Here is a 20,644-nt window from a genome sequence, read left to right as displayed (position 1 = left end):
ATAAGTAAGTATAATTCACAAAGTAACACACTGATAGAGCACAAAGGTATTTATGTACTTTGTCCAATATTCCTCTTATGATTTTTTTCTATATAGATAACAGAGGCCTTAGTAAAGTCATGAAGTAACCATCTGGAGACTCATGTTGATGTCAGGATGACCTGAGTTGATTTTACTATAAATAGCACCTCCAGCACAGGTGATGAGATTGCCTCCTGCCAGATTTGTATCACTCATTCTGGTGAGTGACTTATTTGAGCTATTCAAGATCTGGTATGGTTGCACCTTGTTCTAGCTAGCCCAGCCTGGGCCCTCTGCAGCACAGCCAGAGATCCCTGAGCCCTAGACAGCCCCAAGACAGGCCATGGGGAGGATGGACTGCAGATGAAGAAACTGTGACACAGGGCCAGTGGAGGCCTGAGAGGTGCAGGAACAGGTATCTAGACTCATGGAGGAAATAATATACTCTAGCTCTAAATTTTGGAACAAGAAGCATGTTTACCCTAATCTTTATTGCTTTGCCTGGTGCAGAGGTACCCCCTTTATCAGAGGCATGATGGGATGTACAGATTCTGAAAATTCCTGTTTTCATTTCTGTCTAACCATGAAGGGGAGCAGAAGGGATTCAGTGCTCCATTCTGACTGCTGCTATTGTTTTTTTGTAAAAAGTATTAGAGGGGCAGCTAAAAGTATTAGCTGGTGTAAAGATTAAATTTAGCGATTGGACTTAAATTATATGAAATAACGTGGTCATCAAAGTTATTATATCTCAAGTCAGAAGTTTATTTACCAAATTAGAGGGAAAACAATAAAGTAGAGAAATGTGAGAGAGGTTAGAGAAAATACCTATACTAGTCTTCAGCTAGGAGGGCTGGTAGTAACTATGAGGCTTCTTCTAAGATGGAAGCCTTCTTCACTCACCCAATGGAAGTAGTTCAGGAGTCAGAATCAAAGTTGAAGCCACAATCCAAGCCACAGTCTCCAGTGAAGTTCCCTTGATGACTATCTCTAGGAGGCACTCTCCACAAGACTCAGCTCTCTATACTGCCTCAGCCCAAGGATTTCTTGGCTTTTATGATGGTTTCCTGTTCCTGCCCCTCTTCATAGGGGCCATTCACAGCCTCCAAATTGTCCATCTTTGCCCAGGAGGCAGTGTCTGTGGGATTGACTTCTCACCTCTAAAGGTGTTAATTTTTCTGAGTTATCTCCCAGTTAGCACATGGATTGCAGACTTCACCTACTTGGGTGTCTTCCTTTTGGAGGTGAAACTCCTGTATTAAGAATTTCCCTTAAGGCTTAAGTACGGGCGATTGCTTTTGTTGATTAATTCAAAAGTAGACAAAGGAGAATTAATCCTGTCCTCCCAATCTAGTGAGGTACTAAGTAGGGGTACTTAAGTTATTGTTAACCAAAGCTTTAACTCCAACTAGGCAAAGAGAATAAAGGGTTCCCTTTTCCCTAGTGTAAACTCAGAATAGACAAAGAGAACCAAGAATTTCCTTTCATACTGGCTCGATGAATGGAGAGCCAGACTGGGAGACTGGAGGCCCTGGGTTCAAATATGACCTCATATACCTCCTAGCAGTGTGACCCTGGGCAAATCACTTAATCCCCATTGCCTAGCCCTTTCAGCTCTTCTTTTACCTTGGAATTAATACTTATTATTGATTCTAAGACAGAAGGTAGGGGTTTAAAAAAATACTACATATAGATTTTTAAAATTTCAGTAAATTGCTTTGCATTAATAACAGTCTTGCTCATGGGAGGTGCTTAATATAATGGCTATTAAATTTCAAAAGTTATAAAATTAACTTTTGATTTTGTTTTTAAATTTTATTTTGTGTAAAAAACACTTCCAGTACTGGTCATTGTTGTAAGAGCAAACTCATATGTAACCAAAACCCCCAATAAAACTGTAAATACACTGATATAAAAGACCAAAACCCCTAATAAAACTACAAATATGCTGTTATAAAAGATAAGTATGCTCTGATTCGTATCCATCTGAGTCCAACAGTTCTTTCTCTGGAGGTGGAGAGCATCCCCATCATGTGTCTTTCAGCATTGTCCCAGACCACTGCACTGCTGAGAGTAGCCAAGTTTTCACAGTTGATCATCATACAATATTGCTATTACTATATACAGTATTCTCCTGGTTCTACTTATTTCATTCTGTATCAGTTCCTTCAGTTCTTTCCAGCTTTTTCTGAAATCATCCTGTTTATCATTTTTTGTAGCACAATAGTATTCCATCACTATCATCTACCACTACTTGTTCAGCCATTCTCCAATTGATGGACATCCACTCAGTTTCCAATTCTTTGCCACAACAAAGCTTATTTTTTAATAAAATTTACTGGGCAGCTGGTGGTGCAGTAGAGTACTGGGCCTTCAGTCATTGTGAGGAGTAGGCTATGTGTTACCCTCAGAATTTTTTCCAAAAGCCCTCTGGCCAAGCAGTGTGCTAGTTTCAACATGCTGACAAGTGTGTCATCCCTGGAAAGTCCTAACCTTGACCCTCTGCTTCTGTTAGGCTGTGCCCCCCTGAGTGTGTTCCAATATGCTATAGGTGTCAAATTGTGGTCATGGTATTTGCTACCTGGGTCAAAATCTTCTATGCCAAGCAATAGGTGTTAAAACTGTGGTTGTCCTATTTTCTGATTGGATGAAATTTTAGCCTATAAGTTTTGGCTCCCCAGTTTCTTGGGGGGCAGACAGGGAAAGGAGGTGAAGTGTGGTGGCTTGTGGTTAAAGCCAATAAAAGGCTAGGTTCAGCCAGAAGAGGGTATATTTGCCTTATGATTAGGAGCAGTGCCTCTTTCATGAAAGGGAAATAAACTGTCTTTTCTGCTCATAACTTCTGGCTCTGAACTTTCATTGTGAGAAGTGGATCTTCTTGGGGGGGGGGGTCTCACCCCTGTTCCACACATCAGGAAGACTAATTTTTCCTAAGTTCAGATCTGGTCTCAGATACTTACTAGCTGTGTAACCCTGGGGAAGTCAACTCTTGTTTGCCTCAGTTTCCTCTTCTGGAGAAGGAAATGGCAAACCACTGCAGTATCTGTACCAAGAAAATTCCAAATGGAGTCACAAAAAAATCCCACGGGATTGAAAACAATTGAACAACAATAAAATTAGCAGTCAGAAACAGACATACAAAACAAAGATTAAATTCTGCCCCAAGCCTTTAGCCTTTAACAAAGCATAACCAAATAAATTAACTAGCAAAGAAAATGCTTTTGTTCCACATGCCTTTCCAGGTCTGCCTGAACTATCTCCTTTTAGGGCCATATATATATATATTTTTTTATCCCCTTTTCTCTCTGTCTTCTGCTAAATCAAAGACATGATTCAATCTGGATTTGAAGACCACCTTTTATTCTGCTAACCTTGAGGGAGAGGAGAGCAGAAGGAATCAGTTCCTCATTTGAATGATGCTCTTTCCTGCCTCTTCTCTCTCCCACTTTTCCTTTCTCTTTTCTCCCTTCTTCCTTCCTCTCTTTGCCCTGCCTACTCCATCCGATTTCCTCTCTCTTCTCCAAAGTTGTAGTAAATATACTTATAGTTCTGATTTGATCAGCAGTTAGGTAAGACTAACCTTATATTTATTACAAATATTTCCCTCAATTTGTTTCTTTTAAATATACTGCTTCTTATTGTTCAAAATCTCTTAGTCTTTTTATAATCATATCCATCAATTTTGTCTCCAGTGATTTCTCCCCCTCCCAGTTATTTGACAAAATGACCCTTCTCTCCTTAGGTGAGCTTCCTTTTTTTTTTTTTTTAAACAGTTAAGAAAATTGGGGGGTGGGTGGGTTAATATTTAGATTTCTCATCTTATTAGAATTCATTATTATGTATTGATCCAAACCCATATTTTGTCATACAACTGCCTAGTTTTCCCCAGCAGTTTTGAATTGAGTAGCAATTCTATTCATAGTGTTTTTTTATTCATCTTGACAAATATTTATTAATCTTAAATTTAGCCTTCTGTATGTGCTAGATGAAAGGCAAAAATGAAGTAGTCCTTGCCCTCTAAGAACTTACATTCTGCTGGAGGATGTAGTATGTAAGTATACAAGTAAATATAAAATTTGTTATAAGTAATTTTAAGAGGGAGAGAGATCTAACATTTAGAGGGATCAGAAAAGTCCTCGTGAATGTGAATAATGCCTGAACTATGCTTTTAAGAAAGTTAAGAATTCTTCTCATGTGTTCAGTACCTTTGGTGGAATGTTAAACAGAACAACTTGACCAAGATAATATCTCCAGGAAGTAGAGTAATTGGAAAAGATCAGAGAAGCCAGATGTATTTGTGTATTTTTGACACCATCTGGCTCTAAATTCAAATTAGAAGGAAAGTTTACAAATTTAAATTTAGGTGACTCTAAATTCCAGACTGAAGATTTAATACTTAAATAAAACAGAGCTGCTGAAGATTTTTGAGTCAGAGAATGGGTCCAGCCAGACCTCTTTTAGGAAATCAGTTTGATAGCAAAGTACATGATGGATTGAAGAGGAGAGAGAAATGAAGGTAAGGGAGACCAATTAAGAAACTGTTTCAGTGGCCCAGGGGGAGGTTATCAGAGACCTGAGCCTTTAAGATAGAGGTTATTGTGAATGGAAAGAAGATGAATGTGAGACAGATTGAGTATAGAATTGACAAAATTTGTCACCTGAATAAGATAATAGTGGGTGAAGAAAATTAAAGAGTTAAGGCTATATAACTGATGATGTTGTGAACCTAGGAAGGGGATATCATGGTAGTTTGAATAGAAATAGAAGTTTGGATGAAGTGAAATAACTTACTATAAAAGTCTTTCCACATTTAGTTTCATCCCTAAATGCCCTTGTGGACTATCTTAGATTGGGTTTCTCACCAAGCTTTCTTGAAACAGGTTTTTCCTTCTGTTTTTCCCTGTTCTTTGAGTTTATCCACTGCTCATCATTTCCCTTTTTTCCCTCTCCTTAAGATTTGACAAGTGGAATTTTAAATGCATGTTACCATTAACTGCAATATACTTCTGCTTGTTGAGTATGTCAGTTATATTTTTAGACTTTTTTTGGTCTACTCATTCTGGCATTTGATTTACATTGGTTCAGCTGATGCATAAGATTGTCCTTTCCTCTTTCTGCATCAATAACTTTTTTTAAGTAGGTCAAATTAGAATTTTAGTTGTATACCATGTCATTTCTATATTCTTCTTCTAGCTCTTTATTAATTTTGATCCTTGCTCCAACAAGTCAAGGGTCTGACTGTATATAAGCAGCTGATTCAAAAATCATTCCCACATTGAAAATAAGTTATTTCTTCTCTGTCAAAATCAGTTTCCTTTTTTTTTTTAATGTTATTCAGTGTTAAGCCATGTCTGGTGCCTTACAATTATTTTCTTGAAGAAAGTATTCATGATATATATACTATATGTACGAAGACTCTATGTAGTCTACAAATCTTTGACTTTCTAAATATTTCCCAATGCATATTTCACTGTCCTCAGCTAGTGTTTGTTGTGAGGAAGATTACTTACAAATTATTATTTAGGAGATCTAGCAGGAAAGGCTTGAGAATTCCAAATGGAATGAGGAAGCAGGAAGTGGCTTGCTCTCTCTGAGACGGACTCCATGGTGGTTGGGACAAGTTGTAACTGACCCTGGGAGACCTCAGAGGAAGTGGAGTTTGTACCCTGATTCCCTGGGATCCTGAAGGAAGACTGTCATCTACTTGTGGGAGATTTTGGTAGAGACTATTAATCTCAACCTGAGTTTCAGGTAACTTGGGCTGGGTTAGCTCCCAGAATCTATCCACCTGGAAGAGTACAGCTAGTGGTCCTGGAGGAGCTGCAACATCACTGGAGTGTGTCAGGACTCTGCTATGAGAATACCCACTTCAGTCCTGCTATCCTTGGGCCCTGTCTTGCTTTAGGTCTCAGTTCAGTGTAGATAAGTCCCTCCCCTGACCCTGTGGTTTGCCCATAGTCTGGAAGTGTAGAAACCCCTATTCCCATCCTTTACCATAGTTCCCTTAATTAAATTTTTTACAAACTCTTGTCATTTGCTTGCTAGTTTCCATAGGCCCCTTGTCTAGATGGTGCAGGGTGACAGTTAGGCCTGTCACTTCTGTCAACAAACATTTTCCTTAATAGTTAAACCCAGTCTCCCTAACTTGTTAAGTCCCCATCTTTTGTCATTCCTGTCTCCTACACACCCTTCTGAACCCACATATAGTATTTAAGTTATTTCCTCTGGTTTCTCCCATAAGATGTTGAAGTCATCCAGTATCAAAAACATATGTTGGTTTAGTTTGGAGGATTTTATTGAGTTCTTCATAGAATTTCTTTGTCTTTTTATCCTTTGGCAAACTTTTTTTAAACCCTTACTTTCTGCCTTATTATCAGTTCTAAGCCAGAAGAGTAGTAAGAGCTAGGCAATGCGGGTTAAGTGACTTGCCCAGGGTCACACAGCTTGGGAATGTCTGAGTTTAGATTTGAACCCAGGACCTCCTGTCTCTGGGCCTGGCTCTCAATCAATATTACCTAGCTGCTCCTGAAGTTATCTTTGTACTGGTCTTTTTGCAAATTATGAGAACCAAATGCCCTATGTGATGGTGTTTCCAGATCTCTTTATACATTATTAAATACCAAACTGATGATATTCAGTTGTGTTCTGTTCTCCTTGAGCCCATTTGGGGTTTTCTTGGCAAAGATACTGGAGTGGTTTGTCATTTCCTTATCTAGCAGAGATGAGGAAACTGAGGCCAACAGGATTCAAAATGACTTGCTTAGGGGTCACACAGCTAGTGAGGCTGGATTTGAGCTCAGGAAGATGAGTCTTCCTGAATCTAGGCCCAGTACTCTATCCACACTGCCGACTTGCTGCCCAAACACTTCCTACTTCTTTCTTTGCATCTCAAGGGAGAACCAATGAGCCATCTTTCCATTTAGCTTCAGCTTCCTCTTGTGTCTTTTGGTTTCACTTATAATGAGAATGCCTAGTGCAGGGGTCGGCAACCTTTTTGGCCGTGAGAGCCATAAACGCCACATTTTTTAAAATGTAATTTCGTGAGAGCCGTGCAGTGCTCACAGTGTGTCCTCCTGTAACCGCGCCTGAAAAAACTGACTTTATGGCTCCTGCAGAAAGAGCCATACATTGCCGACCCCTGACCTAGAGGGATACCTTTCAGTTCCTAAGGTAATTTGTCTACTTGTTGGTTATTAGTGTCTTACATTTAGAATGTCTACTATTTGCTTGCATAGGGGTGGTATAAAAACTATTTGATTCTTAGCACTGTCTTTTTTTCCCTCTGAGATTGTCACTGCAGACTCAGTGACACTATACAAGACTGATGTCTATTTTGTCTTAAAAAAAAATTTCATGGGTTGCCATGTCCAAAGAATTTGTCACTAAATGACCAGTCTACTGGTAATGAATGCCTCTTCATACTGAGCAGCTCCTTGGAAACCAGACATAGTCTTTTGCTCAGATTGTACTCAGAACCTTCCTAGGATGATCACATCCACACCAGGATGGAAAATTGCAGTAGGGTTTGGAGGAACTTCATATATTCATCAGGTTCTATTCTATAGGCTTTCAGTTCTATTCCATTAGTCTTTTTCTATAGAAAAAAATTTTTGTTCTATAATTGACAATTATCATCCAGCATGAATATTTCCAAATAAACAGAACAGAAAAAAGTGGATTGTATACAAAACTATGACTATTATGTACAGTTTGTATTTTTGACAGAATATATAATAAATTCAACATGTTAGTTCCTGAACAGCTGATCTGCTTGTCTAAACTTCCTTCCTATGCATTTTAAACATGTTGGAATGATTCTCCCCTGCCCTCCCTCCCTATCCCTCTCTCTTTTCTCTCGTCTTCTCTGACTAGTTCCACTTTCCCTCCCAAATGCCTCCTCTCTAAATTAAAAAAGGACAACACAAAAAAACTAATCCCTCCCTTGTAAAAAATAAACATCATCAAGCAAAACAAAACAAAAACAAACCCCAATACTTTGATAAGATAAGAATCTCTGGAGTCCCTCATTTCTCTGTCAGGTAGGTGGATACCATGCTTCATCATCAGCCTTCTGGAATAAAATAGTTCTTATTGAATTGATCTGAGTTCTCAACTCTTTTAAAGTTGAGTTTTATTATTTTTTTTGTAGTTAAATTTTTTGTAAAAATTGCTCTTCTGGATTTGCTCACTTCACTCTGCATCTGTCATTTCATTTGTCTTAGTTTTCTCTGAATCTTCCACTTTTATCATTTGATACAGAGCAATAATGTATCATAATCATATAATTTGTTCAGCCATTTCCCAATCAAACCCTTTAATCTCCAATTCTCTAATAAAACAAAAAGGTCAGCCATAAATATTTTTGTATATATGGTTCCTTTTCCTCCTTTTTTGATCTCTTTGGGGTAGATGCTTAGTGGTGATGCTCATAGGTCAAAGGGTTTTGCACAGTCTAATAGCTTTTAGAGGAGTATATTTCCAGAAGGTTGTACTAATTCCCACTTCCTTAGGAGCTTTACTCTGCCTGTCCTCCCTCAACTCCTCTAATAATTGCCATTTTTTTTTCTTGTCATCTTTGCCAATTTAATGGGTGTGAGATTCTTTATTTTTTAGTAAATATTTATTGGAATCTATCCCTTGCTTTTTTTGTTGGGGTGGGGCAGAGGAGGGGGAACAGGTGGTAGCAGCTCCATTATGTTTGTATGGGTATTAAGAGTGGCTCTGTTTTCCTGCCACAAGTTGAACGAATATTCTCTGGATTGTGATCTTCTCATCGAAGAAAATGAATTTTTTTTGAAAACCATGTCTTATGTTTTACCACTCTTTCCAATGCTTATATTGTCATACAGTTGACAGTATTATAAAGTGTAGGGGTAGATTAATAAGCTCTTCTTGTCATCTGTTCCCATCAGGTTAGTCTGCACAATTGGAGATTTTGTTATTTGTAACACCCCCCCCCCCAGGTTATCTATAAAGATGCCAAATCATAAAGTCCCCAGTGCCACAATCCCTATGTAGATTTTTAATTTTTTTTAAAGAATAGTTTCCTCACCCTTTATTTCCTCTCTCTAAGCCAGCTCTACATCCATAATAAAATAATTTTTTCCCTAGTGCTTTGGTGGCGCCTTATTTTTTTTTTGCCCTAATAGCTATCCTTATACAGCTTTGTCAAAGGCCTTTTAAAAAAGGCCAACGAGGTTATAGCTAATGATTCCCCTTTATCTGCATGCCCATTTACCTCTTAAAATAATGCCAATAAATTTATCAGATATGATTCTGTCTTATAAAATTAATTGGACATGGAATTTACTTGGAGGACTTAATCACAATTACAGTGTTTTCATTCTCTTCCTTCACTCCCATCTCCAATTCCATTAATGCTGATTTTAATATAACTTGAATAAAACACCAAAAGATAATCTAGGTTTGGATATTTTTTCAATAGCTTTTGTCCCACAAACTGCAACTGAGTAAACTGTAGTGCAGCCCTTTTATGTGATTTTTTTTTCAAACTCTATTCCGTTTTCTCTCTTTTCCAGCTGCTTTGCAAGCACTTAAGCGCAAGAAGAGATACGAGAAACAGCTGGCCCAGATTGATGGTACATTGTCGACAATCGAATTTCAAAGGGAAGCCCTTGAGAATGCCAACACTAATACTGAAGTCCTCAAGAACATGGGCTATGCTGCAAAAGCCATGAAGGCTGCCCATGATAACATGTAAGCCACCTCTGGGAAGTGCATGTATTCAGGCAGTCTCTTCCCCTCTCTGGGTCTCAATTTTTTTTGCCTATAAAATAATATGGCAGTGGGATGAGATGATTTTTATGGTCTCTCCTAGCTCTAATGCTCATATCCCTAAATTATAATTCCATATTTATGAAATTTATCCAGCATTGTTGGGTAAAGTTGAAGCTTACCCCTTAACTTAGTCCCCAAACATTTTATCCTAAATTTTTTTTAAATAAAAATTTTTCTAGCTTATATTGTATATTTCTCTGACTTTTGCAGTAGAGTATACCAAACAGAATTCCCCCCTTTCTTGATGTCTCAAGATTACCATTTGTGCATATCCATAGATGTCCTGAATGCCCCAGCATAACACACTGATGCCCTAAGGCATATTGAAGTATCTATAGAATATAATTTGTCCTTCATTAAATGGCCCCAGATTGTTGAATTTCTTAAAGTTCTTGTGTTTGCTTTTTGTAGTTTTCCTATACCACAAAAGCTATCTACAAAGCTATCAGCAATTATTTCTTCTTGCTGTGGTAAATGCTTTTTTGTTAGAACTTTATTAGATAAGCTCTTAAGAAAAGGCTCGATGAAGGGGCTTTCCTATGTCCTACCAAGGAGAGATTGCTGGATAAGTGAGGTGTTACTATTTGTTATGTAGCTATGTAAAATATTTTGGGATATTTTTTCTTTTCAAACCATAAGTGAATTTGGGGGGTTGTTTAGATTTCTTGTGCATGATTGTGTTTTAATGGGTAAGTAATGATTTTGCCTATTGCCCAGGATTCAGAATGATCTTTGGTCTGTAAAATAAAACTGACTATCTCAAAGAATTAATTCAGAATAGAAAATTATAGTTTGTTCAGAATAGGTGAAGTTGAAACAGAGTCCATGCTACTGTATGTGTAAGAAATTGGATTCTTACTTTACAGTAGTTAAGTTATGAGAGCCCATCGGACCCTATTATGTGTAGTATGTACTTTGACTTATGTGGCTTTTGCATCTTTTGTTTAAAGGGATATTGATAAAGTAGATGAGCTAATGCAGGACATCGCAGACCAACAGGAACTTGCAGAGGAGATATCCACAGCTATTTCAAAACCTGTAGGGTTTGGAGAAGAGTTTGATGAGGTAAGTAACTTGACACAGATTAGTTATATAAGTTGAATAAATTCAAACTCTTCTTTAGCTATATGATAGTTTTACAGGCTTTCCAGTTTGCCTCAGACACAATTGCTTTTCTTTTCCATAGACTAGGATTTGGGAAACAATTTTTCCCCCCTCCAAACATTCAGATCAGAGATGGCTAATATTTACCCATTTTAGAATTGTTAGAATGCTTGTTTGACCCTGAGCATAAACACAGAAGGGCTGAGCATGTACCGTTTCTCAAACTTTGTTGACCTGCCAGATACATTGGAATAATTTGGAGTTTCTTTCTTTAACTTTAACATCTTTAACTTCATGGTAAAGCATATCATTGTACCATTGATTTAGTAATGCTAAGGGTCAGATTTTGTCTCCCATGTCAGGAAGACTCATTTTCCTGAATTCTAATGATTTCAGATACTTAACTAGCTTTGTGACCTATGATAGGTCACTTAACCTTGTTTGCCTCAGTTTCCTCCTTTGTCAATTTGAGCTGGAGAAGGTAATGGCCAAACCACTTCAATATCTTTGCTAAGAAAGCAAGCCCCAAGTGGGGTCAGGAAGAGTTGCACCTAAACCACCCAATGATGTTGACGATAACATCTCATATACTAAATGGCTGCAGGTCCATGTAACTCCACTAACATTAAGTGCTTAATGTACACTGGAACATGATATTAGACACTGGGATACACAGAGGCAAAAATGAACTAGTCCCTGCCTTCAAAGAGCTTACATTCTAGCAGGGGATGCAGTCCATACAGAGATAAATAAGTATAAGGTCCTTTAAGGATAAAAAAGACTTAACAGCTAGCACGAAGCAGGGGGAAGGAGGGAGAGATAAGGAGAGACTTTATTGTTGGAAGTACCTCCTCAGCTGAACTTTGGGGGGGGGGGGACTAAGTAGTCTTAGGAGGTGCTGAGGAGGAGAGAGTCTACTCTAGATATGGTTGACCCATTGTAGAAAAACACAGCTAGATGGCACGTGGGGTTTTGGGAAGTAGCTCTGTTCTCCACTTTGGCTTAATTGCAGAGTGCATAAAGGAAACAATTATGAAAGCTGCTTGGAAAGTTCACTTGGAGTCAGGTTGTAGAGGACATTAAATTCCAGGCTGAGAATTGTACAATTTATTCTAGAGGCAATAAGTAACCACTAAAGGTTTCTGAGAAGAGATTAGATCTGTTTCTTCAACTGGCTCCTCTCAAACAGAATCCAGACAGTGGAATTCAAACAGAGCCATGGAATCTGAGGTATACCTCTGGGTTGGGATTTCCATACTGACATGTTTCTCTCTTGGATTTCCTTCATTTAGGATGAGCTCATGGCAGAGCTAGAGGAACTTGAACAGGAAGAACTAGACAAAAATTTGCTGGAGATCAATGGTCCCGAAACAGTCCCATTACCAAATGTGCCCTCTATAGCACTACCTTCAAAGCCAGGTAAGAACTTCCTTAGCTTCTCAAGTAGGTGTTATTGTTGGATTTCCTCTTTTCCTGAGGTGATCCAGGCCAGGAATACTAAGTTAGTGTGACATTCGGAGAAACAGTCACTTAGAAATCTCAGTTTTACATGTAATTCTCTTGTGCACTTTTACATATTCAGCTCTGAATATATAACCTTAGTCATAAACCATCTTGGACACAGTGCCAAGCAAGAGAAATTGTTGGGCAAAGGTAGAATTTGGAGAGTTTCCATGGGATATTAGGTTAAGGACAACCCTTTGCGGAAATGAAGGCATTTTCATGGATGACAGATACTTAGGCTCCAGAAATAATTTGTGTGGAAAAGGAAGCTTGGAACAATTGTGGCTGTTCCAAAGGCCTAGTGAATTAAGCACTCTCCACTTTTGGAGGTTATAATATGAGAGGAGCACTGGGCTAGGAGTTAGAATGAAGTTCTCATTCTGACTCTCATTATACATTCAGCAAAATATAGAAATAGTTTTGCATGACTTTACATATATATATATTGAGGATCTTTGCTTACCTTCTTTTAAAAAAAATTTCTATTGCTCACCTTAAGGGTAGGGAGGAAATGAAGAGAAATTAGAACTCAACTAAAAAGAAAATTAATGTTTAAAAAATAGGGGCAGCTTAAGTGGCTCAGTGGATAGTGTCTGGTCTGGAGACCTGGGTTCAAAACTGGCCCCAGACACTTTCTAGTTGTGTGATTTTTTTGGGCAAGTCATTGAACTTCAGTTGCTTAGCTCTTATAATGCTTCTACCTTAGAATCAATTCTTATTATTAAATCTAAGACAGAAGGTAAGGGTTTATATAAAATACACACAAACACACACACGTTTATCAAGCATTTAAGTGCCTACTGTGTACAAGATTCTGTGGTTATCAGTAGAGTTATGAGGAAAAGTGAAATAGACCCAGACCCATACCCTCAAAAAGCTTCTATTCTAGTGTGGGAAATAACCTGTAAAGAGACAACCAAACACAAGAGAATTGAAGAGGGGGAGAAAATCATGTGGAATATAGATTGGAGAAAGGAGAGACTGGAAGCAGGACAGACATAGATCAGACTGTTGTAATAGTCTTTGTCTGAAGTGATGAAGACCTCAATTCAGGTGGTAACTGTGTTCAATACAGAACTGGGGATAGATCCTCAATTAGGCTTATCAACTGATTGAACATAGGGCATTGGGGAGAGTCAGGTAAATGTCTTCAGTTGCCAGCGTAGGTTCTGAAAGGATAAGTGATGCCATCAACAAAGATGGGGAAGTTTTGGGGGGGGAAATGGGTTGGGGGCAATTATGATTTGTTTTGCTTTGGATATGTGGAATTTGAGATACACGTAGGATGCCAGGTGGAGATGCCAGCAAGACAACTAATGCAGTAGGATTGAAGCTTTGTAAAGGGTAAAATTTGAAGGGTTGAAACTAAATTTATAAGAGTATGGTTGCTGGGAATTATTATTCAAGTCAGAATGACTTTTTTGTGGTAGTTTATTTACAAAAGTAGAAAGAGTGAAAGTAAGGAACTCGGAGAGATTACTCAGGCCTGGTCCAAACCAGGAAGGGCTTCAGAGGCCCCAGCAAAGGGGACTCAGAGTAAATTAAACAAGAGTTTTAGCCACAAGGCCTCCTCAGGAGGCCTCTCTGGAGGCTAATACCTCTAGGAAAACCAGAAAAAGGAAGTTAGCTTTTTTCACTCACCCACGTGGTAGTTCTAAGGGAAAATTCAAGAGCAGCCTGAGGTCCCCAGCCAGAGCTCCTCCAGGGTCAAGTTGAAGGCAAAAGACCTCCTCACAGGAAGTTCTTGCTACTTTTAAAGACCTTTCCTTTCATCACTTCCTTTGCCGTCCTTCTACTTTATGTGGATCAATTATAGCTAAAGCTTTGATTAGGGCTGCGGAGGGTGGGGGGGTAGTCAATTGATTCTGATTCGTCACCCACTATCGCACATGTGGGTCACAGAGCTCCCCCACTTAAGGATAAGTGAGGTGTATATGCTTCTGGTGATTAAATCTAAAAATGAGCAGGGGGAGAGTTAATCCCAATTTCACAGTTTGCCAGTTCACTAATTCCTTTCTCTATCCAGGAATTAGCAAGTGATTGCCAGTTTTTTTGCTTTCTTTCAATTAACAAGTGTGTATTTTTTCTCCCAATCCCTCTTCCAATTTCAAAGTGGGGAAAACCCCTTCACCATAAATATACATAGTTAAATAAAGCAAATTTTCATATTATCTGTGCCCCAGAATGAATCTCCTTCTACATTTTTACTCCATTGTTTCTCCAGCAGATGGTGGGCATCATAGTCCTTTGGGAATCATGGTTAATCATTGATCAGAGATTTTACATCTTTCAAAGTTGTTTATCTTTGCAATGTTGTTTAGTAATTTCCAAGTCCCCTTTAAGCTTTAAATCTATGCTTTTCTGCTTTGACATTGTATAGATCAATTCTCAACTCAGAGAATTCGTATTTGAGATAATAGCTGAAGTTTATGTAACTACTTAAGAGTTAGAGAATGTGGGGTAGTTAGGTGGCATAGTGGATAAAGCTCCAAGATGAAAGTTGGGAGGACCTGGTTTAAATCTGACCTCAGACCTTTTCTAGCTATGTGACCCTAGGCAAGTCACTTAATCCCAATTGTCAAGCCCTTCCCACTTAAGGTATGGATTTTTAACAAAAGGTACATAATGTTAGATAGTTAGGTGTACCCACTTACTGGGGACAAGACATTTATTAAGCTCACTTAATTTAGAAGTACCCAAAGACTTTTGCAGTCAAAGGGAATTTGAAAGTGAATTGGAAACCAGTAAAATGACATTAAGAACAGGGCCCTTTAAAGGGTTTCCACCAGTAGTTCTCTTCTTGCTTTTCTTTGGAGTCCTCAGAAACAGAATTGTCCTTCTCCAAAAGTCAGAACATTTGGCAGCATCTTTTCTGCTAATAAGGGGAATAGATTTGTAAAGGCAAAGAGTTGCGTAGGAATCAAGCAAATGGCTCCATCTATTTTATTCATTTAGCAGGCATTCGTTAAGTGATTGCACAATATAATGGACAGCAGTGGACAGAAGTCATTGTCCAATGGACAGAAGGGGCCTAGATTAGATTCTATTCCTGGTTTTTCCAGTTACAGTCTGTGTGACTTTGAACAAATGACTTTCCTTCCAAATCTCTTTTTTTTTTTTTTTTTGTCTTTCTAAAATAAGGGTAATTCATAATCCTTTGTCTTGCCTCCTCTTATAAGTATAAATGACCATGAGACTCAAATGAGATGTTTGCTGTGAAAGTGCTTTGTAATTGTTAGGCACAGTGGGAAGTTATTATTTTCATTCCTGCTACAACTGTGTTCAGAGGTATAGCACTGAGTACAGAATTTTCTCCTCTCCATAAAGCTCTTCCTTTATTTCCTTTATTTCTTCCTGCTTCTGGGTACCCAGGAACTCCAAATAATTTCTAGTGGGTGCAAGTGTCTGGTGCAGAGAGCCTTTGGCTTTAGGATTTGCGACAGGAAAAAACTGGAAAAAAGGCACTGTAGTGGCAAACCACCCTCAGTGCCCTCACCTCACATACTGAAGAAGGAAATGTATGCCTCCCAATGAGGGTAAAGCCCTAAAGTGAATCATCATTGACGTCCTCATCACATGACCATGCCTGCCAGATGAAAACAGCCAGGGGAGGGGAAAGAGAGAGTTCCTTCTCTGCCTCTCTGGCATCCAGGAGCAGCTTATGGGGAACTGGGAACCAGGGGAGGGGCTGTTTACATAACATCATCTAGTACTGCACTGGAACCTGGCCTTGGATGGGGATGGGGAGAAAAGCCAAGGGTTTAAAATAATTACCTTTTCTAAATAAGACTCATCTTCCATTCCCCCTTTATAGCCAAGAAGAAGGAAGAGGACGAGGATGAAATGAAAGAGCTGGAGACCTGGGCCGAATCTATGTAATGGGTACAACTCCATGGGCTTGTATAAAAGCAGACTCTGGTCACCTGTGGCAGTGGGTGTGTGCGTGTGGTGTGGGGGAGGAGAACCATCTTTATCTCTTGGATCTTATCCCAAGGCAATGGGCCTGCATCATGGCTGCATCCTGGAAAGTGTGGTCTGCACCCGGTGGGAGGGGTTTGGAGGGGGAGCAGCTGGGGGGAGGGGGAAGGGAGTTGCCTGCTGTTTATAATGTTGAATTTCTGTAAAATAAAATGTATTTGCAAAATATCCAGCATTCAGCTTTTGGACTATGCTAACTCCTTGCTGGATCCTCAATTGGAATTTATTGTTCAGAATTGAAATGCTCTTCAGATGTAGTCTTTGTCATTTGAAGTCAGTTGAAATGTCCCACATGCCTTTGTAAGTCTTGTACGACATTTAAAGAAAAATCTTAGGTTTCTTTCTTGTGTTCAGCTGTAATAATGCATTTGATTTGGGGTACTCTGTAAGCTGTATTTATAGCCACTGATTGTTTGACTGCCTTTGTATTTATCACTACACCCACCCTTTCACTCCAGATCACTTTTTCTTTTTAAGTTTGTGAAACTGATTTGAAATGGACAAAGTTCTCTTGGAAGCAGGTGAGATTATTAGAATTAAATTCCAGCTGTACATTTTTTAACATAGCTCTACAGAAGTGTTCATTGCTGTTTGTGATAACTGATTGATATAACTCATTGCAACATGTGCATACATTTATATTCAGATGAAACTATGGTTTGCACTGTCTATTAAATATCTCAATTAATTTTCATACGTGGCCATTTTGTTCATTTGATCATTTACCACTAAATTGATGATAAAAATCACTCTCAGCCCTTGAAATTCAGTTCAGTCCTGGGTCTAAATGTGTTTCTTGGCAACAGATGGAAACCATGAGCTGGAATGGGTTTTCTGGTATTGAAAGAAGTTCCTAAAACTCCAGGACCCAGAAGGCTCCTCTGCTTTTCTACACCACCTTAAGCAATGGGGGAACATGGTAGGACCTGCCTCCAGAAAACCCACTGAACTGGATACCTCAGGTGTGTCAAAGAAAACAGCTGCCCACACTATGGGGTGTGATGATTATTCACCACCCCCAGGACTTCTGCTTGGGCTTTGACCTTATGTCCTAGCATTCAAGTAGATCCACCTTATAAATATGAAAAATGATAAAGGCTGATATAATAATAATTATTAGTATTTTAATTAAAGCCATGCTGATAGATAGTCATTAGACCACACACTTGTAAGCATTCAAAACTGCCGCCCTCGCCATTACTGTCTCCTGTTTCCTGTCTCTAGTCTGCTGGCCAAGAGAGAGACTCCCTCCTAACCCAGGAGATTATAAACTCTTCCCTGCATCAAGACATAGGCCTCCCCACGCCCAAATACCCGGAAACGGAAACCAGTTGGACCATGTTGGATCACGGGAAATGTAGTTTCCCAAATTTCACTTTTACAACCTCCCCCAGGAAGCCAGAAAATCAGTCTTCCTGAAAACCCAAACTTTACACTTGCTCTTAGCTCTTCTTCTTTTCCATCAAAAGGAGACCTTCCAAGCTGAAGCCTTCTTGGCCTCCAGTTCCCATCTGCCTGTTTTGCTGCTGGCCTCAATTCCCCAGGAGACAGCTGGGGCCGGAGTTGCAGAGCTTGCTCTTTTCCTTAAGACTCTTTGGACTCAACACCTGATGGTAATCTCTGTCCCAACTGACATTGGCATTTGAAAGCAGCTGTAACTCTGGGCCCACTGTTTTGTTTTTTATACAGTTAAGTGACTGTGTAAGAACTAGGACCCCAGGTCTTCAGGCTCTTAGTCCATTGTTCATTTCCCCAGTGCATCCTGCTCCCTGTGCAAGGCCAGGCCATATTCAAGTCTCCAGGTAGAAAGAAACTAGTTTCCTAGGTGACAGTTGGTCAAAAGCACCTCCAGGGGGCAGCAAGATAGATCAATGGATTGAGAGAGAGGCCTGGAGATGGCAGCTCCTAGATTGAAGACACTTCCTAGCTGTGTGACCCTGGGCAAGTCACTTAACCTCCACTGCCTAGCCCTTACCACTCTTCTGCCTTGGAACCAATGCTTAGTATGGATTCTAAGAAGGAAAGTGAGGGTTTAAAAAAAGGCACCTCCTTCCCCTGGCCAAAGAAGGAAATTTAAACTTGGAGCTCTAGCCTTTGTAAGTCCTTGCACATTGAGGGCCCTCCTGAGTGCAGAAACAATCCACAACGTATACAGAGTACCATGTCAATACTCTAATGTATTTTTATGTAGAAGGTGGTCTTCCAGAAAGTAAAACATTGTGGAACAATCCAATGTAATGGACTTTGCTACTAGCAACAATGCAGCAAGCCAGGACACTCCTGAAGCACTTGTGGGAAAGAACGCTATCCACATTGAGAGAAAGAACTATGGGAGCAGAAATGCAAAAGCAAAAAACATGACATCACTTATCACATGTATATATGGGGATGTGTGATTTGGGGTTTGATTGCTCTATAGAAGGTGGTGTTTTAGGCACAGTGAGGAGCCACTGAAATAAATGCATCACGGGCCTTCCTTTCAAGGAGCTGATCATTTAGCGGAGAGAGACTTGTACACAGGTAACTTGTACACAGAGTAAAAAAGGAGAAGGGCCTCCTGACCTCTCAGAGGCAGGAGGGAGATTGTCAGAGAAGGCTTCGTGGAGGGAGCGGCATGTGATTGAGGTCCAGGCACTCATTTGCCACATAGTGAATAAATGGGATGCAGATATTTTGATCAGTAGTCTACCATAACAAATTCACCAATTTTCAAGGCATTAGAACTAATTAAGAATTTTTTTTAATGCGAAGCCTAAATTAGGCATAATCTAAATTTTCTTTGATGTCTCAGAGGCTGCTTGTGGCTCTTACATGCCTTGGCACCATTATTCTGAATCTTATTTCTCAGTGTTTTATCAGTATGTGGAAGTGCCAGTTAAGTGAGGGGGCAACAGCAGTTAAACTCTCAGGTAAGCCAGCCTTGATTATACTGGGAACTGTTTGCACGGCCTTGTGCTTTCCTAATTACCTTTTCCAGATGTAAAATCAGCTTCTTTGTTCTCTCTGGGCCTAAACTAGTGACTGTGCATGGCTTGAGATTTCCTTTATAATCTTTTCCAAGTGTAAAAAATAGCCTCTTTGGCCTCATAATGGTGGCTCCTTGCATGGCCTGACACTTCTGTTGTCCTTTCCACATATAAAGATGGCGCCCTCTGCCTTGGCTTCTCTGAGTCTGTACTGGCTGTATCTGTTAGCTATTTTATGCAAACTGATGCACTGTAATGGGCTCAGGAGGATTTTGACCACATTTCTTCCAGACCCAGGCTTTGCTCCTGTCTCCTTGAACACTTCTCAGGGCTCTCTAACTGTGGCCTGGAGATGGGAAAGTGCAGGATGAGTTTGCCCGTCCCCAAACACGTCCTTCGCTTTCTCATCTCCATGTCTTTGCTCACACTGTTCCCTATGCCTGGAATGCTCTTCTTCCCATCTCTGCCTGTCGACATCCTATGCATCCTTCGAGGCCCAGCTCAAATGTCACATCCTCTGTGAAGCCTTCTCTGATCTTCTCCCAGCTGGAAGTTTTTGCTCCATCTAATTTTCTAGCACTTCTTATTCCTTTTATGCATTTATCATTTGTATTATACTTACTTGTGTGTATCTATCTAATCAGCCCTACAAGATTTTGAGGACTGAGGAGCAGTGACCTTATCTTATTTTATATTTGCATCTCTTCAAGCACAACACACTGCATGTGGTAGTTTGATAAATGAATACAGTTCTTCAAAATGAGAGCTTGCATTTGTATGGTGCATTATGATTCCAGAATACTTGACACAGTTATTTCATTTGACTCACAATAGCCCTGTGAGACTTAGGTAATGCAGATCTATAATCCCATTTTACAAATAAGGAAAATGAGGCTCAGATCCAGTGACTTGTCTAGAGACAAAAGACTTGTACCCACCTGAACCTCACTTGCTGACCAATTAAAAAAATTTTTTTATTATCATTCAAAACACAATTCCATTATTGTTGTAAGAGCAAAGTCATACATAACCAAAACCCCCAAATAAAACCAAAGATACACTGATGTGAAAGACGATTCCAACAGTTCTTTCTCTCGAGTTGGATAGTATTCCTCATCATAAGTCCTTCAGGATTACCTTCCATCTTAGAATCAATACTGTGTTTCAATTCCAAGGTAGAAGAGTGGTAAGAGCTAGAACAATGATGGTGAACCTTTTAGAGATGGAGTGCCCAAACTGCAACCCTCATACCACATGTGAGCCCCCCCCGCCTTACC

The 20,644-nt window shown here is 39.5% G+C and overlaps 1 protein-coding gene across 1 annotated transcript in view; it reads left to right on the top strand.

The window, feature by feature from the left end:
• Positions 1 to 17,095, top strand: part of CHMP4B (charged multivesicular body protein 4B) — a 56,327-nt gene extending 39,232 nt beyond the window's left edge. The window contains exons 2-5 of the mRNA XM_044664390.1: positions 9,558 to 9,735; positions 10,767 to 10,881; positions 12,213 to 12,339; positions 16,238 to 17,095. Coding sequence (XP_044520325.1) covers positions 9,558 to 9,735; positions 10,767 to 10,881; positions 12,213 to 12,339; positions 16,238 to 16,302 — 485 coding nt within the window. The 3' untranslated portion in view covers positions 16,303 to 17,095. The remainder of the gene's footprint in view (positions 1 to 9,557; positions 9,736 to 10,766; positions 10,882 to 12,212; positions 12,340 to 16,237) is intronic.
• The last annotated feature ends 3,549 nt before the right edge of the window (positions 17,096 to 20,644 follow it).

Source organism: Gracilinanus agilis, chromosome 2, assembly GCF_016433145.1.
Source record: "Gracilinanus agilis isolate LMUSP501 chromosome 2, AgileGrace, whole genome shotgun sequence".
NCBI classification, from domain to species: domain Eukaryota; kingdom Metazoa; phylum Chordata; class Mammalia; order Didelphimorphia; family Didelphidae; genus Gracilinanus; species Gracilinanus agilis.
Note: the sequence above shows the minus strand (reverse complement) of the source record. Positions and strands in the feature narration are given on the sequence as shown.